This window comes from Anguilla anguilla, chromosome 7 (genome assembly GCF_013347855.1).
Source record: "Anguilla anguilla isolate fAngAng1 chromosome 7, fAngAng1.pri, whole genome shotgun sequence".
Classification (NCBI taxonomy): domain Eukaryota; kingdom Metazoa; phylum Chordata; class Actinopteri; order Anguilliformes; family Anguillidae; genus Anguilla; species Anguilla anguilla.
In genome coordinates this window covers 1,990,239-2,010,628 of record NC_049207.1, presented here as the reverse complement: position 1 = coordinate 2,010,628, position 20,390 = coordinate 1,990,239, and the positions used below count along the sequence as shown (strand labels likewise).

General features: G+C 40.5%; 3 protein-coding genes across 7 annotated transcripts in view; 2 read left to right on the top strand and 1 right to left on the bottom strand.

The window, feature by feature from the left end:
* Window positions 1-1,660: 1,660 nt before the first annotated feature.
* The window catches only part of LOC118232634, a 48,707-nt gene continuing 29,977 nt past the window's right edge, over window positions 1,661-20,390 (top strand). The window contains exons 1-4 of one of the 4 annotated variants that reach the window (XR_004766359.1): window positions 1,661-1,752; window positions 5,292-7,435; window positions 7,763-7,782; window positions 8,502-10,097. Coding sequence is in view for 2 of the 4 variants with exons in the window: in XM_035427714.1 (XP_035283605.1) it covers window positions 5,304-7,400 (2,097 nt within the window). In the remaining 2 variants the exon portion in view is untranslated. Of the gene's footprint in view, window positions 1,753-5,291; window positions 7,436-7,762; window positions 7,783-8,501; window positions 10,098-20,390 lie in introns of those variants that run through there. The other 3 variants (XR_004766360.1, XM_035427714.1, XM_035427713.1) reach the window with 3 other exon arrangements.
* LOC118232639 (zinc finger protein 664-like) lies at window positions 10,539-13,867 on the top strand. The gene is made up of 2 exons (XM_035427722.1): window positions 10,539-10,691; window positions 12,020-13,867. Exon 2 carries the CDS (start codon window positions 12,111-12,113, stop codon window positions 13,377-13,379), a length of 1,269 nt encoding a protein of 422 aa, XP_035283613.1. The 5' UTR covers window positions 10,539-10,691; window positions 12,020-12,110; the 3' UTR covers window positions 13,380-13,867.
* LOC118232640 overlaps window positions 17,063-20,390 on the bottom strand; it is a 43,706-nt gene continuing 40,378 nt past the window's right edge. Inside the window, exons 1-3 of one of the 2 annotated variants that reach the window (XM_035427725.1) lie at window positions 19,293-19,735; window positions 18,419-18,901; window positions 17,088-18,132 (exon numbers count right to left, since the gene is read on the bottom strand). In XM_035427725.1, the coding sequence (XP_035283616.1) occupies window positions 17,615-18,132; window positions 18,419-18,896 (996 nt within the window). In that variant the 5' untranslated portion in view covers window positions 18,897-18,901; window positions 19,293-19,735 and the 3' untranslated portion in view covers window positions 17,088-17,614. Of the gene's footprint in view, window positions 18,133-18,418; window positions 18,902-19,292; window positions 19,736-20,390 lie in introns of those variants that run through there. The other variant, XM_035427723.1, reaches the window with a different exon arrangement.

The following is a 20,390-nucleotide window of genomic DNA, read 5'->3' as shown; positions in this document are numbered from 1 at the left end:
ACTTTACCCATTGTAATACCTTGTGGAGACCTCACTACAACAGCGTTAAATGCTCCAGACAGAATTCTGGAAAAAGGTCACCGGTATCAGAGTGATGGCAAGGGCAAAGTGTGGAGGCCACAACGAACTCTCCAAGATCTGAGCACGTTTGAAAAAACTGATCATGAAATTCACTGAAATAAAGTACACCATACACAGAAAGCCCCACAACCAAGTTTAAGAAACAAGTTTAAGATTTTTCTTGATAATGATGTTGCAAAATTTTGTAATTCACTATGACACAGCTTTGACTTTTCTCGAAACTTCACTTTTTCAACTTATCTATTATTACAGCAAAGTCATGCTCTTAAGAAGTGGTTGGTAACCCGGCTTCAAAGAGTAGAAGTACTAACCCTGTATTTGCTCCACCAGCATGCACTAAACCAGCGGATTACACTAATTAGTTCTCCTACCTGGCTGAACAGTTGTGCTAATTAGAGTCAGCTGGTTTAGTGCATGGAAAAACATGGTTAGTACTTCTACTCTTTGAAGCCGGGTTACCCACCTCTACTTTCAAGAGAACATAATTTATAATAAAGAATAGAATTTATGTTATAAATAAATTCTACAGTTGGAAGAGGTGATACTAACTTGCCAAAATATATATCTTTTGTTATCAGGTACTTTTCCATTTTATTTTTCAGATACTTATTTTTTGTAATTTTATTGGAAGGTGCATTCTAGCATCACATGTGTGAGAGGAGGGGGAGGGAGGGGAGGGCCCAGAGGTGAAATCTGCATACTCTAAAAATGTTATGTAGCATGCCTCAACAAATAAAATATTAAAATAAAATTACAAACAACTTCCCAATAATCACCTTCCCTAATTGAATTACACTTTTTCAACTTATCTATTATTACAGCAAAGTCATGCTCTTAAGAAGTGGTTGGTAACCCGGCTTCAAAGAGTAGAAGTACTAACCCTGTATTTGCTCCACCAGCATGCACTAAACCAGCGGATTACACTAATTAGTTCTCCTACCTGGCTGAAGAGTTGTGCTAATTAGAGTCAGCTGGTTTAGTGCATGGAAAAACATGGTTAGTACTTCTACTCTTTGAAGCCGGGTTACCCATCTCTACTTTCAAGAGAACATAATTTATAATAAAGAATAGAATTTATGTTATAAATAAATTCTACAGTTGGAAGAGGTGATACTAACTTGCCAAAATATATATCTTTTGTTATCAGGTACTTTTCCATTTTATTTTTCAGATACTTATTTTTTGTAATTTTATTGGAAGGTGCATTCTAGCATCACATGTGTGAGAGGAGAAGGAGGGAGGGGAGGGCCCAGAGGTGAAATCTGCATACTCTAAAAATGTTATGTAGCATGCCTCAACAAATAAAATATTAAAATAAAATTACAAACAACTTCCCAATAATCACCTGCCCTAATTGAATTACAATTCTAACACTGAGTGGCCAAATACTTCGGTATCAGATTCCACAAAACAAGAAGAAAGAAGAAAGCCATGAAGAAATCATCCCAGCTGTTGCAACAGCATCAGAATGAACACACAGATAACGAGATAAAATCTCCAGTTGTCATTTCAGTGGTAAAATGAAGAAATCAAGTTTTTTCATAAAAAGGGACAGGCTCAACCCTCGCTGATGTGTATATATACAACAGGGTCTGCACTGTGTAGGCATCTCACCTCAGAAGAACAGCTCCACTGCTACCATACCACAGAGGAAGACCTCCAAAATTGTCGGTGAGACATCCAACTTTTTTCAACATAAGGTTCTGGCTGCTGTATGAACAGGTTTGGATCTGTTTCTAGGGTAGAGGTACTGGGGGAAATTATGATTTTATACTGCACTGATAATATAAACATTGAGGATTCAGTGAATGAATTGTGTTAGACTGGTTTAATCAGGTTACTTACAGATATTGCCAGAACAAACAACTTGCTGTTGGATGGGTTAGCCTGAAATATTTGACAATTATGGGGGAAAAAATTGTTTTTTTCTTTTTGAAATATGACCATGTATGACCTGTCCAGCACCCAGCAATAACAGAGCAATCAGGCCTGAGAGGCTGTGGTGTATGGATGATATAGTCACAGGTAAAGGGTGTTGCTAGGCCCACGGCATCGTCAGGCAAGTGTATGGGTCCCTCTAAACGTGAGGAGTGATCAAATTTAGTAAAATTCTGGGATTACAGTTAGTTATTTTCAACAGATGTGCGCGTGCATGCGTGCGCGCGTGCGAACCCAATATATGTGTGCGGGTGGGGGGAGTTGGGGGCACTTAAATTTGTGAACATTCATTTGGGGGTGCATCAGAAAAAGAGTTTGGGAACTCCTGGCCTAACCTAATATTATTCTAATATTTTAATGCTAAATTATACTGTTAATTGAAATAGCTTTTGCTCTAAACAGCATATACGGTTTTGTTTCCCTACTCTTCATTATCACATAAAAATTTAGCTAAATGTATTTCTTTTTACCTACTTAGCCACATAAAGCTATGCGTTGTCAATACAAGATGAGTAGCAAACTAATGTTGCCAAGATTCAAAAAGACAAAACTTTATTATCAGATCATACTTGGTATTAAATTAGCTAGCTAGCTAGCCATAAATTTGGATTTTGAAATTTGATAGGAAGCCGCATGACAAATTTGACAGATCTCAATAATTTCTAACCTAGATAGCAAATTACCTAGTTACCTATCCTGATGGGGAACGTCACTCACCTTTTTGACATACTGATCATGAATGCATGTCACACACTGGATGCGCTTCTGCATCACCCAAATGTCACCATTATAAACATTCAAATTGACCCTTTGTGTTGTGTAGGCAAATTAGCCCTATTTTATTTCAGCCCTCCTGAAAATTCCAGCCTTAAACCAGTCAACTTGGTTTAAGGTTTTTAATACCTTTAACTGGTCAGCCAGCTGTACACCAGCTGGCCATCCTGTATAGTCAGCATACATAGTCCACTTGTTTGGTCACCAGCTTACCCTACCAGCTTTGACCAGCTTTGGCCAGCTTTAACCAGCTACAAGCCAGCTTTAACCAGCTTTAACCAGCTAGAAACCAGCCAGAAACCAGCTTTAACCAGCTAGAAACCAGCTAGAAACCAGCTTTAACCAGCTAGAGACCAGCTTTACCCAGCAAGAGAACAGCTTTGACCAGCTTTACCCAGCTAGAAACCAGCTTTCACCAGCTTTAACCAGCTAGAGACCAGCTTTAACCAGCAAGAGAACAATTTTGACCAGCTTTAACCAGCTAGAGACCAGCTTTTACCAGCTTCTAGAGACCCGTTTTGACCAGCTTTAACCAGCCTTAACCAGCTAGAAGTATGGAAAGCACAGCTTAAACCAGAGTAGAATCCCGGTCGGTCTTTGGCTGGATTTTTCAGCAGGGTGAAGCCACATTGGGACAGAACCATTCTGAAAAACAGTGTGTTGGAAAGCGATGCCATGACACAGAGCAAGAGGAAGTGCCTCATTTCCCCATTTTGTTTTAGGCATTATCAACACTTACTTGAAAATGTTTTTTCTTTATTTTTTAAAAAATTTGGAATATATTCTGTTTCGGTAGTGGCTTCTAACTTGGAGGGAAAAAAAAACCCAGGACACATGTAATCGTTGTTAAAAGGATTGCTAGCTGAAGATGGCACCATACCTTTTTAGCTGTATGCTTCCATAAATGATGAAGATATTTGCCGTCCTACAGCAGGCAGACTGGTGGCTTTATAGTTTTAGTTTCAGGATACATGCCTCTGCCATGAGGCTCATCTTTTGTAGTTTACTTGATGTACGATAAAGTCTATTTAGAGAATATTTTAGTTTATTAGTTCATCTCATGCATTTGTCCATATGGAAGTTTCAATCATTGGCAGGTCTGTTGCTCACATGAATGCACATTTTTAAAGTAGCCCATCTGTTGTTTGGTTAGGCAGGTTACAAAATGTATGAGTTGGACCTCATTTTGTATTTTTATTAGTATATTACTATACTTGTGTGATTATTGATGGTGGTTATTTAAAGAGTTTTCCCAATTTAACATCATTTTAACCAGTTAAAGAAAAAATTATCTGGTGGATCTAGGCGCTGATGAAGGCCCGTGACTGATATGTTGATTTTCTTTGACTTTTGAGCATTTTGCACCTGACAATAAATCAATATTTTTGCTGAAGCTTCTTCTTCAGATTTCTTCGATTTTTTATATAACAGCGCATGGGTGTTCTACGCTTTTCTACTTGGTTGTTCTTATTGGACCAATGTACCTGGTCTTATAATCCAAGATAAAAATGAAGGTGCAATCTTTTTCAATAGTTCTTCAAGTTCATTCATCCTGATGTTTTTCAAAGTTTCAAAGGTAAATGTGAGTTCATTCAAACTGGTTAGTCCGAACAGAGAGATGAATTAAAAGATAACATTTTAAGACAGGTTTATATTATATTAACTGGTGACCCACTCATATCGCTCATGATTTTAATAATGAGGACTGTCAAATGAAATGCCAAGGGCCTGAATTATACTGTACGCTATTTTATTTTGCACAGGCCCTTACTACTTACTGCTACTAACAACAAAACCATTTTTTGTAGTGGCATTATTATAGTAGAATAATATAGTATAGTATTATAGTAGAAAGTATGGAAATTTCACACTGTAGACTACAGCCAAGCTCGTATAGAGTGGGGACATTTTCACAAATGGCCTTAGCATGCAGTCCACGGCTGCCTGATCAACCAGTGGGGGTCGCTAGAGAGCAATGAACGTGGACCCCTAAACTACTAAACCTTCCCATACCTTTGGCGATGCAGTTGCCAATTGTCTGTTGTCGTAGGCAGCAGTGTAGTATAATGGTTACGGAACTGGTCTTGCATTCTAAAGGTCACAGGTTCAATTCCCGGGTAGGACACTGCATTGCTTCAGTATATATCCAGCTGTATAAATGGATGCAATGTATAAGTTGCTCTGGATAAAAGCATCTGCTAAATGCCTGTAATGTAATGTCCTGTGGAGCTACAAGCTACAGTGAGCCTGGCATGGTCTAAGACTATGGGGCTCATCCAGGTACCAATCAAATGCACCACCCAGCAACCCCATTTTCATATTTTTAAAATACGTTTCCCCACATTCAAGAGTGGATTTTCTCCAACAAGCTTCATACATGCGGTTAAGTTTCAAGGTTGTGTCCACATATATATATATATATATATATATATATATATACACACAAGCATTGTATTGATATAACATCCAAAGACAAATTGTGTTTTCTGTTTCTCTAGAAAAGAAAAACTATGGCAAGCTCAAACCAGATTGTTAAAGTTACCAAAGGCCTCACTAAAGCAGCAGAATGCCGGGAGGACACAAAACTGCTGATGCAGCCTCACGCTAACTGGGAGGAATACCTGACCCCAGCGCCAATGTCCATAGCCATCCTGGCAGAGCTGATCTTCATCTCCTCCAATACTGATTTTTCCATTCGTAAAGGTGGCCCAGAGGGTGGATTCAAGTATATCAAGTACCCAGACTCATTCCGTGCCTGCCTCATGCAAGTGTGTAATTCTGGGTGGCGTGCGTTCAATGATGCACACAAGAATATGGACCAAATTCGTCTCTACACCAACAATGTACCAAATTACATCAAGTTGGCAGTGAAGATACTCCTCCAGGATGATGACAACCTTGTGCAGACCATGCTCCCAGACCAGCTGGATAACATTTCGAACATAGCTGATGAGTGTGTGAATCTGGCTCAGTCGACAGAGAAAAGGTTCACTGATGTCATTGAACTCATCCAGGAGCTCCTCGAAACTTGCACCAGTGCAAAACAGGTATATGGGAATGAGTTGGAAGAAGTCCGAAGGAAAATCAGTGAAAATGAGCTGAGGAAGAAGGCTGCAGAGGAGGCCACCAGCCGTGCTGAACAGGCTTACAAGAACATGAGCGAGCAGCTGAAGGAGGCCCAGGAAAGCTTCAAATCAGCAATGGACTCAATTCCAAGTGGCTGGGAGATGATTGGAATGAATTTTGTGGAAGGGCTCGCTAACAGTGTTACAACTCTACTTTCGGGGGTTGCTTCCCTTGTCAGTTTACCAGCTAGCCTCCCTGGAATGATAGCCGGCGCTGTATCTGGAAATACCGCTGCAACAGTTGCAAATAATAATGCAACTGTTGCAAATAATGACCAAATCTCGACAAACAATATTTATTCCAAATCACCTCAGATACTGCCTTTAGTCGAAGGCCTCAATGTTTTTTTTGATGGAGACCAAATCAAGTTGTCTGAAATAGTTGACCAGAAAACTAAACTCCCCAAAACCAATTGGATTAAGGAACAATTTGAGAAAATTCAAGAAGTAATAAAAAAGGAAAAAGAATGCAAACCAAAAATGGATGCTTTGGGAATATGCACCAAGGCCATCACTATCTGCTCTGAACTGGGAAAAGTTAAACCTGAGGAAAAGCCTGATGATGCCATAACAAAACAGATTGTGGAGCTAATGAAAAGTCTGAGAAAAGATGCTATGGTTTTTGATACCGAGAGCAAATCTGCAACTAATACCTCACCATTCAATGTAAAACCACCACAAATTACTCAAACTCAAGAAAATAGTTCAGGCTCCAAGTCTGCAGGCCAGATAGCCGCGGATAACGCTCGCTTTAAAGTAGAACAGACCAGAGCCCAGCTTAACCAAGTGAGGGAATTAAATGAGAAGCATTATGACAACATGGAGGCAAAGAAGAAAGAGTTGACCGAAATTCTTGTCACCTTGAGAAACTGTGCAGTCAAAGAGATAGACTTCACCACCACCATAAAAATTCTGGCTCAAGGTCTAGAAGCAATGGGAAATGTGAAGGAGCAGTGGCAGAAGCTGGTGCGTTTTTTCCAGATGGTTTCCAACCTCATCAAAACCTGCCTGGGCACATCCCTGAAAGATTTTGTTAAAACTGGTGAGAAAGCATCAAACAAAACATTTAAGTACACTTCAAGAATGTTTTTGAAAGACGTGATCTACAACCAGGCATTCCATGCATCCAACATTGCCAGCCTGGTTAATATGATCGCAGGGACCTACACAGATGTTTCTAACAAGTATCTCATGGACGCGGTCAGCAAGCTGAGCAAGCTCATGTCTTTGGACGTCAGCAAGCCAGAGTTCTTGAGTGAGCGAGAAAACATGAAAACGTCCTGTGACCAAGCTGAAGAAGGAATAAGAAATCTTGTCAAGAAAAATAAGCAGGACTTTGAAAGGAAGACCATGCAAAGACTGGAGAAAATTGAGAGTGAGCTGATGGCTGTGCTACCTCCGGTGTCTGAAGAGAAGAAAAAGGAAATTCAGGAAGCAGTTCATAAAGCATCCAAGAATGATGAGGATGATGATCAATATTGATGGTGCCATGGCAACCTGAACAGCTTGGGAGAGCAGTGAGTAGATACATTGTATATCCAGCCTTGAATTGGCCAATCAAAATATCTTGTATTTTCCATATTATCTTTTCTTTGTGTCTCAGTTAGTTTGTGAAATGCCAAAAAAAAAAGAGAACAGTTTGATGTTTCAGCTTAATTATTAGCGAATTATTAAGTTAATTATTATAAAAACCCTTCTCTATTGATCAGACCCATCTTTTAGTTATTCACTTAATTGACACTTTTGGCTGTTTAAAATGTATTTTCTGAATTTATGAAAATTTATATTTTGACGTATGCACTATTTTTCCTCCCTCTCCCTTTCCCCTACCTCCGAATGTTCAGAAAAGTCCTATTTTCACAGGGTGAGTTTTATTCCATTTTTTTACTCATTATGGGAGTAATTGCAATGAAGCCATTCATAATGGATTAAAAAATCCTCACTTTTTCAGCCAAGTCACTGACCATGTCTCAGATGTGAATAGAACATAATATCGTATAGAGAGCAGGGATGTGGTTTTTAATGATTTATCAGGAATTCCTGCTTGTTGGACACACAGTTTCCATTCATTTCTAATGAAGATTCCAATACTGTTCATAGCAAGTGGTCTTACCAAGTGCAGCTACACTTGCAATTTGTTTTTTCCTCCTGTAAATCTCTGGTCTCTGTGCTGGAGTGCCTGACCATGTGAACTTAAAAACTATCAAAGCCTTTGGCAGTGTCCATAACAGCCTCCATAGTCCAGAAAAGGAGAAATTAGCACGAAAATTCAAGGGAACAAACTACATTTATGTCTATTCATACGAGATAGGTACAATCTGAGGACCTCTGAGTAGGTCTGAAAAAAGTAGGTAATTCTGGCTGGAATTTTTACTCTCTCGATTGGTAAAAATTAAGGACATGGATTATTGACACAGGATTAAAACCACAGGAGTAACAGGCAATGCATACACTGACAGAACCTCTCGGCATAAAACTAGTCCTGTGCAAGTAGTGCTATAACTATAGGCACAACCAGCCCAATGCTTATTTAGAATTGTGTATTTAAGGGGTATTAATGTTTTATTGTCTCCTTTTATTTAGGTCAGAGCCCCTCCCACTCACCGGATGACCCATTAAAAGAGGAAATCCACACTGTCTGCAATAATTCTGCTTTTTGCTGGGACCCTCCATCTCATCAAAATGATCTATTATCCAAATCAAATATTGAGTATTGAGTCTGGAGAGGCATTTTTAATTGCTACAAAATTCATGTGCACACACACATAAACACACACAGGTATGCAATCACACATATATTTGCACCACATGTACAACTATACTGGGGGATGAGCAGGAAGTAAGTGCTTTCATAGTTGCTACCCTTACGAAAAAATCACATGTCCAAAAAACACATGTCCAAAAACATGTAAACACTGAACATGTGAAGAGTACACATGTGAACTATAAAAGCAATCCCACTTGATGAGATGAGAGTCGGAATGGGTAACCTAAGCTATTTCTAATCACATGTTTTGTTTCAAAATGCAAAAATCGTAGTTTACATTTGGAAAAAGCGAGTCACATGAGACAATTTCCAGTTCATGTGACTTTTTCTTTTCGTAATATTCACACGTGAAATTGTGATTTTCACACACGAAAATAGCAAATTTCATGTGATTTTTTCATAAGGGTACACATTCAAATACATTAATAAGAATCCACAATCTTGTTTGAAACATATAAACTAATGTATTTTGCTGACACATTTATGCGAAAATATTTTTGGCTAATGAAACTGGAAGTAAAGCAAAACCAGATGAAATTACACCTTTTAAGGAATCCAACAGATTATGTTACTTATTCCATTTTTTTCATGTCGTTTGTTTTCAGTATCAGATTCAATTTTACAAGTAATCCACCCTACACTGGTCTTAGCAATACACGTTAAAACCAACCAATAATCAAACCAGTGTTAAGAGTTCATATACGTAATTTTGAACATTTTCAAAATGTTCGTCTAAAAAGTGAAAGTTCTCTCATTTTATTGTAATACTTCTGTGTCAGTGACAACGTACTTAGGTGTCATGGGTAAATTGTCCTTGAGTGCTGGCCTAGGATTAGATTAGATTTTGAACTTAAAATGGTTAACACCTCAAAGCTCCAATTTAATTTCTGTTTTTAAAATAAGTGAATAATCTTTCTATCACTTCTATTACCTTGAGGCAAGCAGATTGATAAAGGCACTTTTGACAGTACCCTTGTCAATCTCCTGTGGTGTCTGGTGCTGGGCGTGTGAAGTGCACCTTTGTAAAAGTGTCTACTAAATTGTAAATTAAATTGTAAGATTAAGATTTGGGTTAGTGAACATCATCATGGATCAGCACTTAAGGGCAACAAAACCTTTATGTTATTCGACATGATAGAGTACCACATGCTGTTCTGAATGTCATACTATTGCCATATTTTGACCGGTCAGTAACTGAAAGGTTCACCATATTGTACACTCATCTGTGCTTACAAGACATTTGTAATTTCGAGACATTTTACCATTTTCAGTGAGAAAACATATGCCGCTTGCTTAATTAATTGATGCTTGTTTTATTAACCTTTCATAACTGTGGTTCTGATCATTCAATGTGCTCTTGAATGGAATTGTCAGGAACTTCTATAATAAACACTTTTTGCTTTCAAATAATATTCTATTGTCCCTGTTTTTTTGGTTGATTTTTGCTGTCTCTCTTTTGTCTCTTTGTTGAAGGGCATTTCCATTAGTTTTACTGGGGCTTTGAGGCAGAGAGTTGTTTAGGGGGTTGGCAGAGATCGTGTGACCACTTTCTCTTTGAGGACCATCCTGGGTCCGGCAGAAGGCCAGAGTGATGTATATAGACTGCCTTTTTGTCCTCTATTAGACTACATGTGAGCATGCATAGCAGAATTTTTGCTTTTTATTTTATATTTCAGTACTTAAGAAACACAGGGTTATTAAACAGGATGTCGTTTTCAAGTTATGCTGATAGAATATCGATCCACACTCCTTTCCAGTCGGTGGCGGTGATGCTCCAAAACGTTGGTTGCAAACCACAAAACTTTTAGAAGACTTTCGATGACCATTAGGTGGCAGTAATGCGCTTTGCAGCGCGAGGATGCCAGAAATCCGTAAAGAAGAACAAATTATTTGCTGTGCTTGATTGCTAGTTAGGTATCTAGTTCGTTGAGAAGATGATTGGGGAGCTACGGGAAGGAAGATGTTGAAATAATAAAAACAGAACGACACCGTCAAAACAAATTATGGTATGTCCGTAATCACTTTTTGTTGTCTGACTTCATAGCTGCTTGCGATCCATCTAGTTTTTTTTTTGTTTGTTTTTACCATTTTAAGTGACGTGGTGGCTAGCGCTACATCTATGCAGGCCTCTTCTCAATGCCATTGACAATGGCATGTGTAGCTAACTAGCTAGCTTACGGGATCGTTGCCTTAAAAGTTTCAGCGGGAAACTTTTTCAACCGATAAACCATACTTCCATTCTTAACTTAATGTTAGCTCTTCGAGATCATATAGTTGACCTTTGGTATACTGGTTCAAGTCATGATAACCAGTTTTACGTTCGCTTATGTTACCATATCTGTTGTCTTAAACTTTAACTCCTCAACTGTCATGTTGATTAGTTTATCCCCGGGCTATGTCAAAGGTATTATTCTACGAAATGTCTGACTGTTTTAAAGACGAACTAACATAGCGTTAACGCTGTCCTGCATTGATTCGGAGGGTAGACTAACGTTGTCGTGAAATTTCTTCTGGCTGTCCCCTATGTTTACATTCTGGACAGATATGACCGCAAGCGAATATATCGCTGTGTGTTATCACGGCGGCGCAATTATATAGAAAAAATAGCCTACTACTTAGGGAAAAAAGGCTATATGCTGTCGCTGCATCCAGATGCAAAAACAAAAATCAATCATCCGTTTATAATATCGTCAGAACGCGGGGCCTTTAAAGCCATGATAGATAATGCGCCCCCTTGCAGACAAACAAATCTGACTTTGACAACAGAAGATGGCAATAGACCAGCGATTTTAAACAACGACCACGAATAGAACAAAGTCATATTTCATGGTTTGCACAACTAAACAGTTGGAATGTGGCTAGCAGACCTACGGCCTTAGATTGTGTCCTTGCCTCACATTAAATACCTAGATAATAATTAGCCGCTTGACTCCCCTCGCTCGGTAGAGCTGAATGCGACGTGTCTTTGCAGAGTTCGCTCTTCTTTCCATTACTCACTAAATATTTGTTAAATCCCTCTCAAACGACAGCTGCACAGAACGTGCCTTTTTCTGATGCAACGTGCCGATCCTTTAGCCAGTGTCAACACTTTTGAGAAGAAATGCTCGCCGATTGCAGTAAATGCACCAAACGTTACTGCGTGTTTCAATGTCGTAAGAACACTCAGCATGGCCTTGCGATTCAGAAGTTGTGGCTGCGCTGTCTGCCACAATCAAATTGTGTGTATGAGCAGAGCAAAGCAAAGCGAGAAGGAATAATCACAGAACTGCAAGGTTCTGCACACTTTTTAAACATTGTGTTTATAAGCCTATTCTTTTCCCTCTGTTTCCTCCAGGAGTTGCACTCCTGCACATATTTGGTCTGCAGAAAAATGCAGACCGGACTGTTCTGTGCATTGAGATGGCACTGAGCAGCACAGCATCAGGATGAAAGAGGAGGAACTGAGTGCACCGGACTCTGGCCCCGCGGCCGAGCCAGAACCCAAGTCAGGGTTCGGCACGCATGAGCCGGCGTGTGTCACGGCACACTGCGGCTTCGCTCCGCCCCACACTGGTACCGCACCGGTGAAGACCGAAACCAGTGTGGCGGATGTTATGGAGACAGAGTGCTCGAGCAGCACAGAGCTGGAATGTGTAGCCCGTCTGCGTCCGGACCAAATCAAAACAGAGTCTGACCAAGGAGACTACGTGAAAGCAGAGCAGGACTTCCGTCTTGTGACCGTCGGATTCGATGAGGTGAAATGTGAATCTGATGAAAGTTTAGCGAGCGATTGCATGAATGATGAGGTGAGCGGAGCAAGGGATTGTAGTGAGGCTCAGACGGAGTCGTGGCAGAGTGAGGGAGAAGTCAGTCCACGCTCCAGAGGTGACGGAGGAATCGATAACCCCGAAATGCTTCACTGCAGCAGTAAAACTCGGCACTGCGACGTGCAGGGATTGGGCAGTCGGAGCAGCTTTGTGCAGAACAGTCTGGGATTGGTGGGCGTTTACACTTTACTACAGTGTCAGAAAATGAGTTCTGGTGACAAAACCTACGGCTGTGGCCAGTGTGGAAAGCTGTTCACCCGGGCTCTGTGCTTGAAGCAACACAAGAGCAGCCACACGACTGGAAAGCAGTTTAAGTGCGACCACTGCGGGAGGAGTTTCAAACAGCCGTCTCACCTAAACCAGCATCGGATCATTCATTCCAACGAGAAGCCGCACGAGTGTGCCCAGTGTGGGAAGTGCTTCAATCAGGCTGCTACTTTGAAGCAGCATCAGAGGATTCACACCAACGAAGAGCCCTTCAGGTGCTCCCAGTGCGGCATGGGCTTCCACCAGGCTCAGAATTTAAAACGGCACCAGAAGATTCACACGGGCGAGAAACCCTACGGCTGTGGCCGCTGCGGGAAGTGTTTCAATCACGTGTCTAATTTAAATCAGCACCAGAGAATTCACTCGAATGAGAAAACGTACAACTGCACCCAGTGTGGGAAGGGGTTTAACGAGGCATCGCGTTTAAATCGACACCAAAGAATTCATTCGGGTGAAAAACCATACAGGTGTGTCCAGTGTGGCAAAAGTTTTAATCAGGCGTCTAATTTAAAACAACACCAGAGGATTCACTCAAATGAGAAAACGTACAAATGTAGTCAGTGTAGTAAATGCTTTAAGCAGGCATCATCTTTAAATAAACATCAGAGACTTCATAAGTGAATCTGCCTTGCGCTACACGCACACAATTATCTATTTGTTGCAGCACCATTAACAGTAAAGAAGCTTTAAAAAAATACACAATAGAAACTTTTTTTTTTTTGTGAAATAATTTTGGCACCTAATATCAGCTTTAATCAATTGAGAATCAGAGAGTAATTTAATGTTAGGTTTCCCTACAGAATCATAATGGGAAAACTTAACTTGCAGCCAGATTTAAGTTTTTTGCAGGCGGGAAAATAAATTATAAATGTCATTTTCATTGTAAACTGAAATCCTGAACATTCTGACTAGCTGTGATGATGGCATGGGCATCTGTTCATAATCTCATCAACATCAACATTTGTGCATTAATCGTTTTAATGTGATAGTTTGTGTTGTTCACTTGGATGAACTTGAATGGAAAATTGTACAATACAGGCTGACTTTAGACGTTACACTTGATTTTCTTGTGAACTGCCTCCTGATTTATAATAAACTTTTTCAGAACATTGATGCTTATAAAGCAATATATAATATAATATATAATTCACTTGGATGGGCACTAAAATTGAAGACTTTAAATGAAGACTGCGGTTGTAAAATTGTCGTCATTGGATAGCTAGGGAAGCAATCCAAAATGCTTGCTTAAAATTGAATATAGGTACATATAAAATTATGAAAATTCTTGAAAATATTCCATGTGCATATTTCTTATAGTTTAAAAGTTTAAGCAGAAACATCTAATTTGCACAACCCTTTATCTAATTAATACCAAACTAAATGCAACTGACGACCAAGCACTACTCTTGAATTACACATACCAGTCAGGATTTCAGTTTTATGTCTTGGGTAGATAGAAGTTGCTTGGTACGTAACTCGTCAGCAAGGTGAGGATTAATTGAAATATGTTTAATTTTCCGAACCCAGCAGTTTTAACCGTTAACACGCTCGTTTGAGTGCATTAACAGTTAAAACACCTCACTTATCTAACATTTAAATATATTTATTAGATTTAATTTGGTAATTATTATCAAAGATATTGATTATCAATTAAATCGCTGAATTTGTTGATGGGCAGAGTTAACTGTTGGATCACCCTTTATCAAAATGTGCAACCCACAACCTGATGAAAATGAAGAAATTTATTAAGTTACAACAAATAATCACGTCTAATCTAAAGACGAGGTTCAACTACCTTAAAACAATTAAAGGTTACAGACATGGGCAGTCAGACATGAAACGAATGAAAGCAGATACCAGACCACAGCTTTTGTCCCAAAGACCAGAATTCAGTAACCAAAAGGCAGCAGAATATTCCAAAAGAACCAGAGATGAAACCAAGAACATCGGACATTGATGCAGGACTCAGTGCCCACGTCCAACTGCTAAAAAACTTCTTTCCAAGTTGCCCAAAACTGACTTGCCCAAAAAAGAGCTGCACACAGACACACCCCTACCTCTCTCAGATGGCTAACCCCCCAGTTCCTGCCCTGTCTTATCTCCAGACTATGCTGGCCGAGCGCTTTGAAGCCTCCTATGGCTGAGAACGGCCAAATGCTGAATTACATGTCTGACACACAAAAGTCTAACACTGGCGTAAGTGTCGAATTTGGGCTGTCAATTGATCATGATGAAGGACCACCTCCAAGATATGAGATAAAGAGGAGAGACACAGAAAGAGGAGAGACACAGAAAGGTGCACCAGATATATGGCAGCCACAGCAGGCCTTACTCATATTAATATTAGTGCAAAGCAAATGCAAATATATACGTGAGTATTAATGCACAGGTCGCATCTACATGAATGCCTGCACACACTTATCCAGGACCAGACAGCCAAATCCTGAACCCAGGCCACTGATCACACAGTACTGAGCTCGATAGAGGGATGAGCTTTGCAAGACAAATGTTAATTTTATGCTGTAGCATTAAGATTTGCCTGCACTAGAGCTAAAGGGCCAAGGTCAAACCATGGAGAACAGCCCCAGACCAAGGGGTGTCCAGATACTTTTGGTTATATAGTGTAAATAATGACATGGTGACACAGAGATAAGTGACATGGACATAGTGACACAGAGATAAGTGAATAGCGTACTGTAACAGATCTGTGGCCCCAGCTACTTGGACCAGACGGCTGAGTCCGGACCGGGGTAGGTGTGTGGAGGCATCTACACGTGCCTGTTGTTGCTGCTCAGGAGTTTGGGGTAGGATGTCCCGATGGAGCGTCCGTGGCGGTACACCACCACCTCCAGCTGGTACTCGTCCACGTTGATCACGGTGTGGGTCACCCTCACGGTGGACTTGAGGAAGACGATGGTGAAGAGCGCCACCTCGAATTGACCAGCCCGTTCCAGCTGAACTGCACGTTCAGCACGTGGTCATTATCGTCCGGCTGCAGCTTTCCTTTATTTAGGACTAAATCAAACATGTTTACCCAGGCTTAAACCATAACCAAACCAAAAAAACATCCAAAGACTTTGATTGGCAGTCATAATACATCTCATGAAAAACCACCCATTGTAACCATTTCAATGGTTTTTTCAATGACTGGCTTGATGGGATATTCAGTAGTTCCCAGCGTCCACCTTTTTAAAATATAATTCTTTTAAATCTGTGACTGTCGACAAATGTATCCCCATGATGTTCTGGAAGCTTCCTTGTCATCATTTTTGAATTCACGGATGAGTTACCATTCAAAGACGTGGATTTAATTTAACGGACTCTATTTTCCAGAGAGGAAATCAGTGGAAAGACAGTGTGCATTCTGCCAAGACTTCCTCAGCTGGCTTGTGACCAATCCACTGCGATGCATTAGTGTGTAAGCCTCCTTCCCCTCCAACGAGACATAAACGAAGCGTCACAAATAAACGGGTTGCCATCTTCCCAGGGAACACTTCACCAGGTTTTCCTCCATTTGGTCCATGATTTTAATCAAAGGACTGATGTATAACAAGGACCTGGGATTCCAGCAACGCACAAGTTATTAAATCTGCCAGTACAGCTTGCTGGCAGAGGGAAGCCCACTTTCACTTGGACGTTTAGCATGCCGCTGCAGAAGCTGGTGTACGGAGGAAGGGTACAGGTTTATTGGGTGCTGGGACTCCTTTTGCACGACGGTACAAACAGAAATAAAGTAGAATACTGTAAAGGATGTGCTAAGGTTGAGTTCTGTTGGAAGAACAAGGAGGTATAGGTGGACATCAGCAAAATGTTAATTACAGGCAACTATATGGGAACTCTCTGTACTTACAGAGAGTGCTCACTGTCCAGAGTACCTAGATCAGCTAATGTAGTAGAGGTAGATACTCTGGCGGTGTTTAATCCAGGTCAGTGTGTGTATTATTTATTTTTGACAGTATTTTTCATATTTATCAAGTGTGAGAATAATTTTGGGGGGCGCTGTAGTTCCTCTGCTCCCCCTCCCCCTGCACCCCCGATCACTACCATCATCCTCATCCTGACTGGTACAGCCTTTGGCCTCGTTCACCAACTCTCTCAGTTTTGAGCGTTCAACTTCTCCCACCAGAATTCCTCTGGACCAGCGTTCCCCTGGACTTCTGCTCCTGCCGCCACGTGAACTCAGTCCCTCGCTTCCTGTGCAAATGTCCCCTAGCTGGCCACGCTCAATATCAGAAGGCTGTGAGATAAAACTGGCAACAGTTCACAAAATGTTATGAATCCAGAAGAAACACAACAAAGGCATCTAAGATTAAATCATTCCCAAAACCATTATTTTAAAGTAGCACTTTATTTCGAGAAATGTTTTTTTTTAAATTCAAATATCACGTAAGAGAAAACCATAAAATGCTGAAGCAATTTTAATCAATTATGCAAAACATTTATTGGCGCTTTATGATTAATTCTTTCCGAATTATTCCGATCAAGCATCCCTAGCCAAAATGACTTATGACTCACATGCCATTATGTATGACAAACTAATCAAATTGCAAAAAGAAATTTTTAAACTAAAGCATAAAAGAACATGAAGGAACAAATGCAGAAAGTGCATTAATGTGCACTCTCCTTTGATTAGAGTAACATGGCCCAGATCCGGATCACATACTGATATAACAATAATTTCTCATCACATAAAAATAGGTGTATGCATTGCGTGTGAAACAAAAAAGCTAAATTAGGTATAATAATGTATATATGTTGGCAAAATTCTTCTACTACATATGCATACTATACATGTTTTTTTCTGATATATATGTATGCTGTACCCTGTTGGAATGGATCATGAGTTTAAATCCCCGTCAATAAAACTGAAGTTCTTCCAATGTGTTCTGGCCATCAATGGCTGACACCTTCTTATAGATGTCCTGCAGGCTTTGGATGGCAGCTCTGACCTGTGGATCGCGGAAGATCTCACATTTCCTGTTTTCGTACAGCTGAATCGTGAGTTTAACGATCTCCCCCAGTACGTTCACGATGGGCGACAGGCAGACGACTCGTTCGGTGAGGGTCTTGGCCACCGCCGCTCTTCCAGCCAGGGTGCCCAGCGCGTTGACGGCGATCCTGATCTTCTCCTGAACTCGAAGCATGCCGTTGCGCTGCTCGGAAACCTGCGCCAGGCTACGCTCGATCTGCCTTATGGCCCTGCAACACTCCTCCATCTCCTCCTTCTTCTCTTTCCTACGCCTCTTCATTTCCTCCAACCTACTGGAGTAATTAGAGACGGCCCTTTCGCAGTTTTCTACTTCCTGCCACGCTTCGGAGGCTGCCCATTGGGCGTGCTCCAGCTCTTCCTCCGACACGGCAACCATGATGGCACCTGGAAAGACAAGTTCCTTTTTTTAACCGTGGGATTTACTGGGCTCTTCGGTTTTTCTGTCACCGCAGTTCTATGCAGTTACTTACTGTAAATGATACATACATTGACCATCAACATTATGAACCTGTGCCTAAGCCCGCTACCAACATCTATAAATACAGCGAATTGTGAAAATAGATTCAATTTATATTCCAGTCACATTAAAGACCACTGTATACACAAATAAAATTCCACAGTAACTGAAACTGGCATTTATAAAAAACACTATTTTTCTACAGGAACTCACCAGCAATGGTGCCAATGATGGGAATGAACATAATTCCTATTCCAACATCCCGCACGATTTCACTCTCTCTCTGTTTGCTTTCAAGTTCATCAAGAGTGTCCCGAGCAGAATTCAGGGACCACTGAGCAGTATCTAAAGCCCCCCTGTTACTCTCCAAACAGTCAGCTATGTATTGGCTTTCACTCTTCAGGTTTTCCAGATCTTTCCGTTTATTCGTCTGCTGATAGCTCAGCTGTCCTTTCTGGGAAGTCAGTCTCTCAGTGTATTCATTCACCTTGGACAGTTCAGCAGATGCAGCTGCGTCTGCCTGATCCAGGCTTGCTTTTCCCTTACGAATAACTTGCTGGATGGCTTGGTTTTTTGATTCATCATACTCGAGGAGAATGTCTGCAAGGGCTCTGAAATTCTCAATTCCGTTTCTGAGGTGCGGAATAACGGTTCTGATGAAATCCGGCCCTTGCAGTTGTGCGTAACTCATTGTCTCTGTAGATGAGAAACACATTCAAATGGCATCACGTCACATTACGTATTTGCGTTATCTGTTTTGTGCAACCTCAGTCTGAATCTATCTAGGCTTTAAAGCAGGGGTCTCAAACTCCAGTCCCAGAGGGCTGCAGTCTCTGCTGGTTTTTTGTGATTTCCTTTCAATCAGCAGCCAATCACGACCTTGGGAACAAGGTGTGCAGACTCTTTAGCCAATCAATGACTTAAACCAAGCACTGAAGTGCAGGAACACATCAAAAACCAGCAGACACAGCGGCCCTCCAGGATTTTAGTTTGAAATCCCTGCTTTAATGTCAATAGCAAACAGCCCTGAATTGTGGGAAAAAGGTGGTTCAGGATTTAAACACAAGTTCAATGGCAAAATACTAACCTTGGTAACCCAATGGACAGTTTATACAGCCAGCTGTGGCTGTACAACTGCAAACAAGATAACGAGTCTTTAATTGAAATTATTGGTAGAGAAAAAAACAGCCTCTCTAACAAACATATCATACTAGGTAGCAAAGACACAACCATAGGTTTCGGAGTGAATCACAGTGCCCTGCAAACATGTGATAAGGGTAAATAAGAAATTTGTTATTTTTACTGCATACTTGAAATCAAAAGATCAATAAACGACAAAAGTGCAGACAATCCGCTTTCTATGTCATGGTATTTATATGCGTGTGTTTTACCACTTCACAGAAACAGCTCTTTTTTGTGTTCTGTCCCCCCATTTTCACCTGTGCAAAACTAACGGATGAACAGATGAAAAGTAAATCAAAGCAAAAGAAGTGTAATATTTATTTGTGTAGCCCTTAAATGTAATAACTGCATCAAGCCTACGACCCAGATCTCTTTGTGTTCTGTGTACTGGGCCAGAGTAAATCTATGTGTTCATTTCCAAATTCACCCTGGAACTATGGAGTAGTTTTATGAAGCAAACTGTCCCTCGGCAACAAAGATTGTCGCATCAGTGGAATGTGAGTCATTGAGTGACAGTGTGGTTAACAGGCATTATGTGTTATAACTCTGCTCTCTCCCCTTCATTGATTTAACATGTGAAACATCATTGGGGCCGACGGAATGGCAAGTGAGAAAACTGCCCAAGATAAACTTGTGCCACCAGATATAAAGCACCACAGTCTCTGAACATTCTGCAAAAGCGAATGAAGATTGATCATCTTGTTACTTTGGCAGAATTCAAAGATTTGGTTCAAAATACTGTAACAGAGGTATATGCAAATTTGATCGTAAACTACGTATAAGAACATTTCCAAGAACATTTTGTCATTCATCGTTCATCAGATTTTTGTGGACGTTGCAAAGTGTTTAAATTCAAACTAAAGCTGATGTAATATACCGTGTCATATTATATAAATTTGTGTTTGTGATGAGTCATTTCAGAGTGGATTCAAATTATGCTGCAGGGTAGAACACTAAGAGAAACTACAGGAATAATCTGTAGTTTCAAAACAACTTCTGAAAA

Excerpts from the sequence above, each read along its gene's own strand:
- LOC118232639 (XM_035427722.1), top strand. The coding sequence starts at position 12,111 with ATGAAAGAGGAGGAACTGAGTGCACCGGACTCTGGCCCCGCGGCCGAG.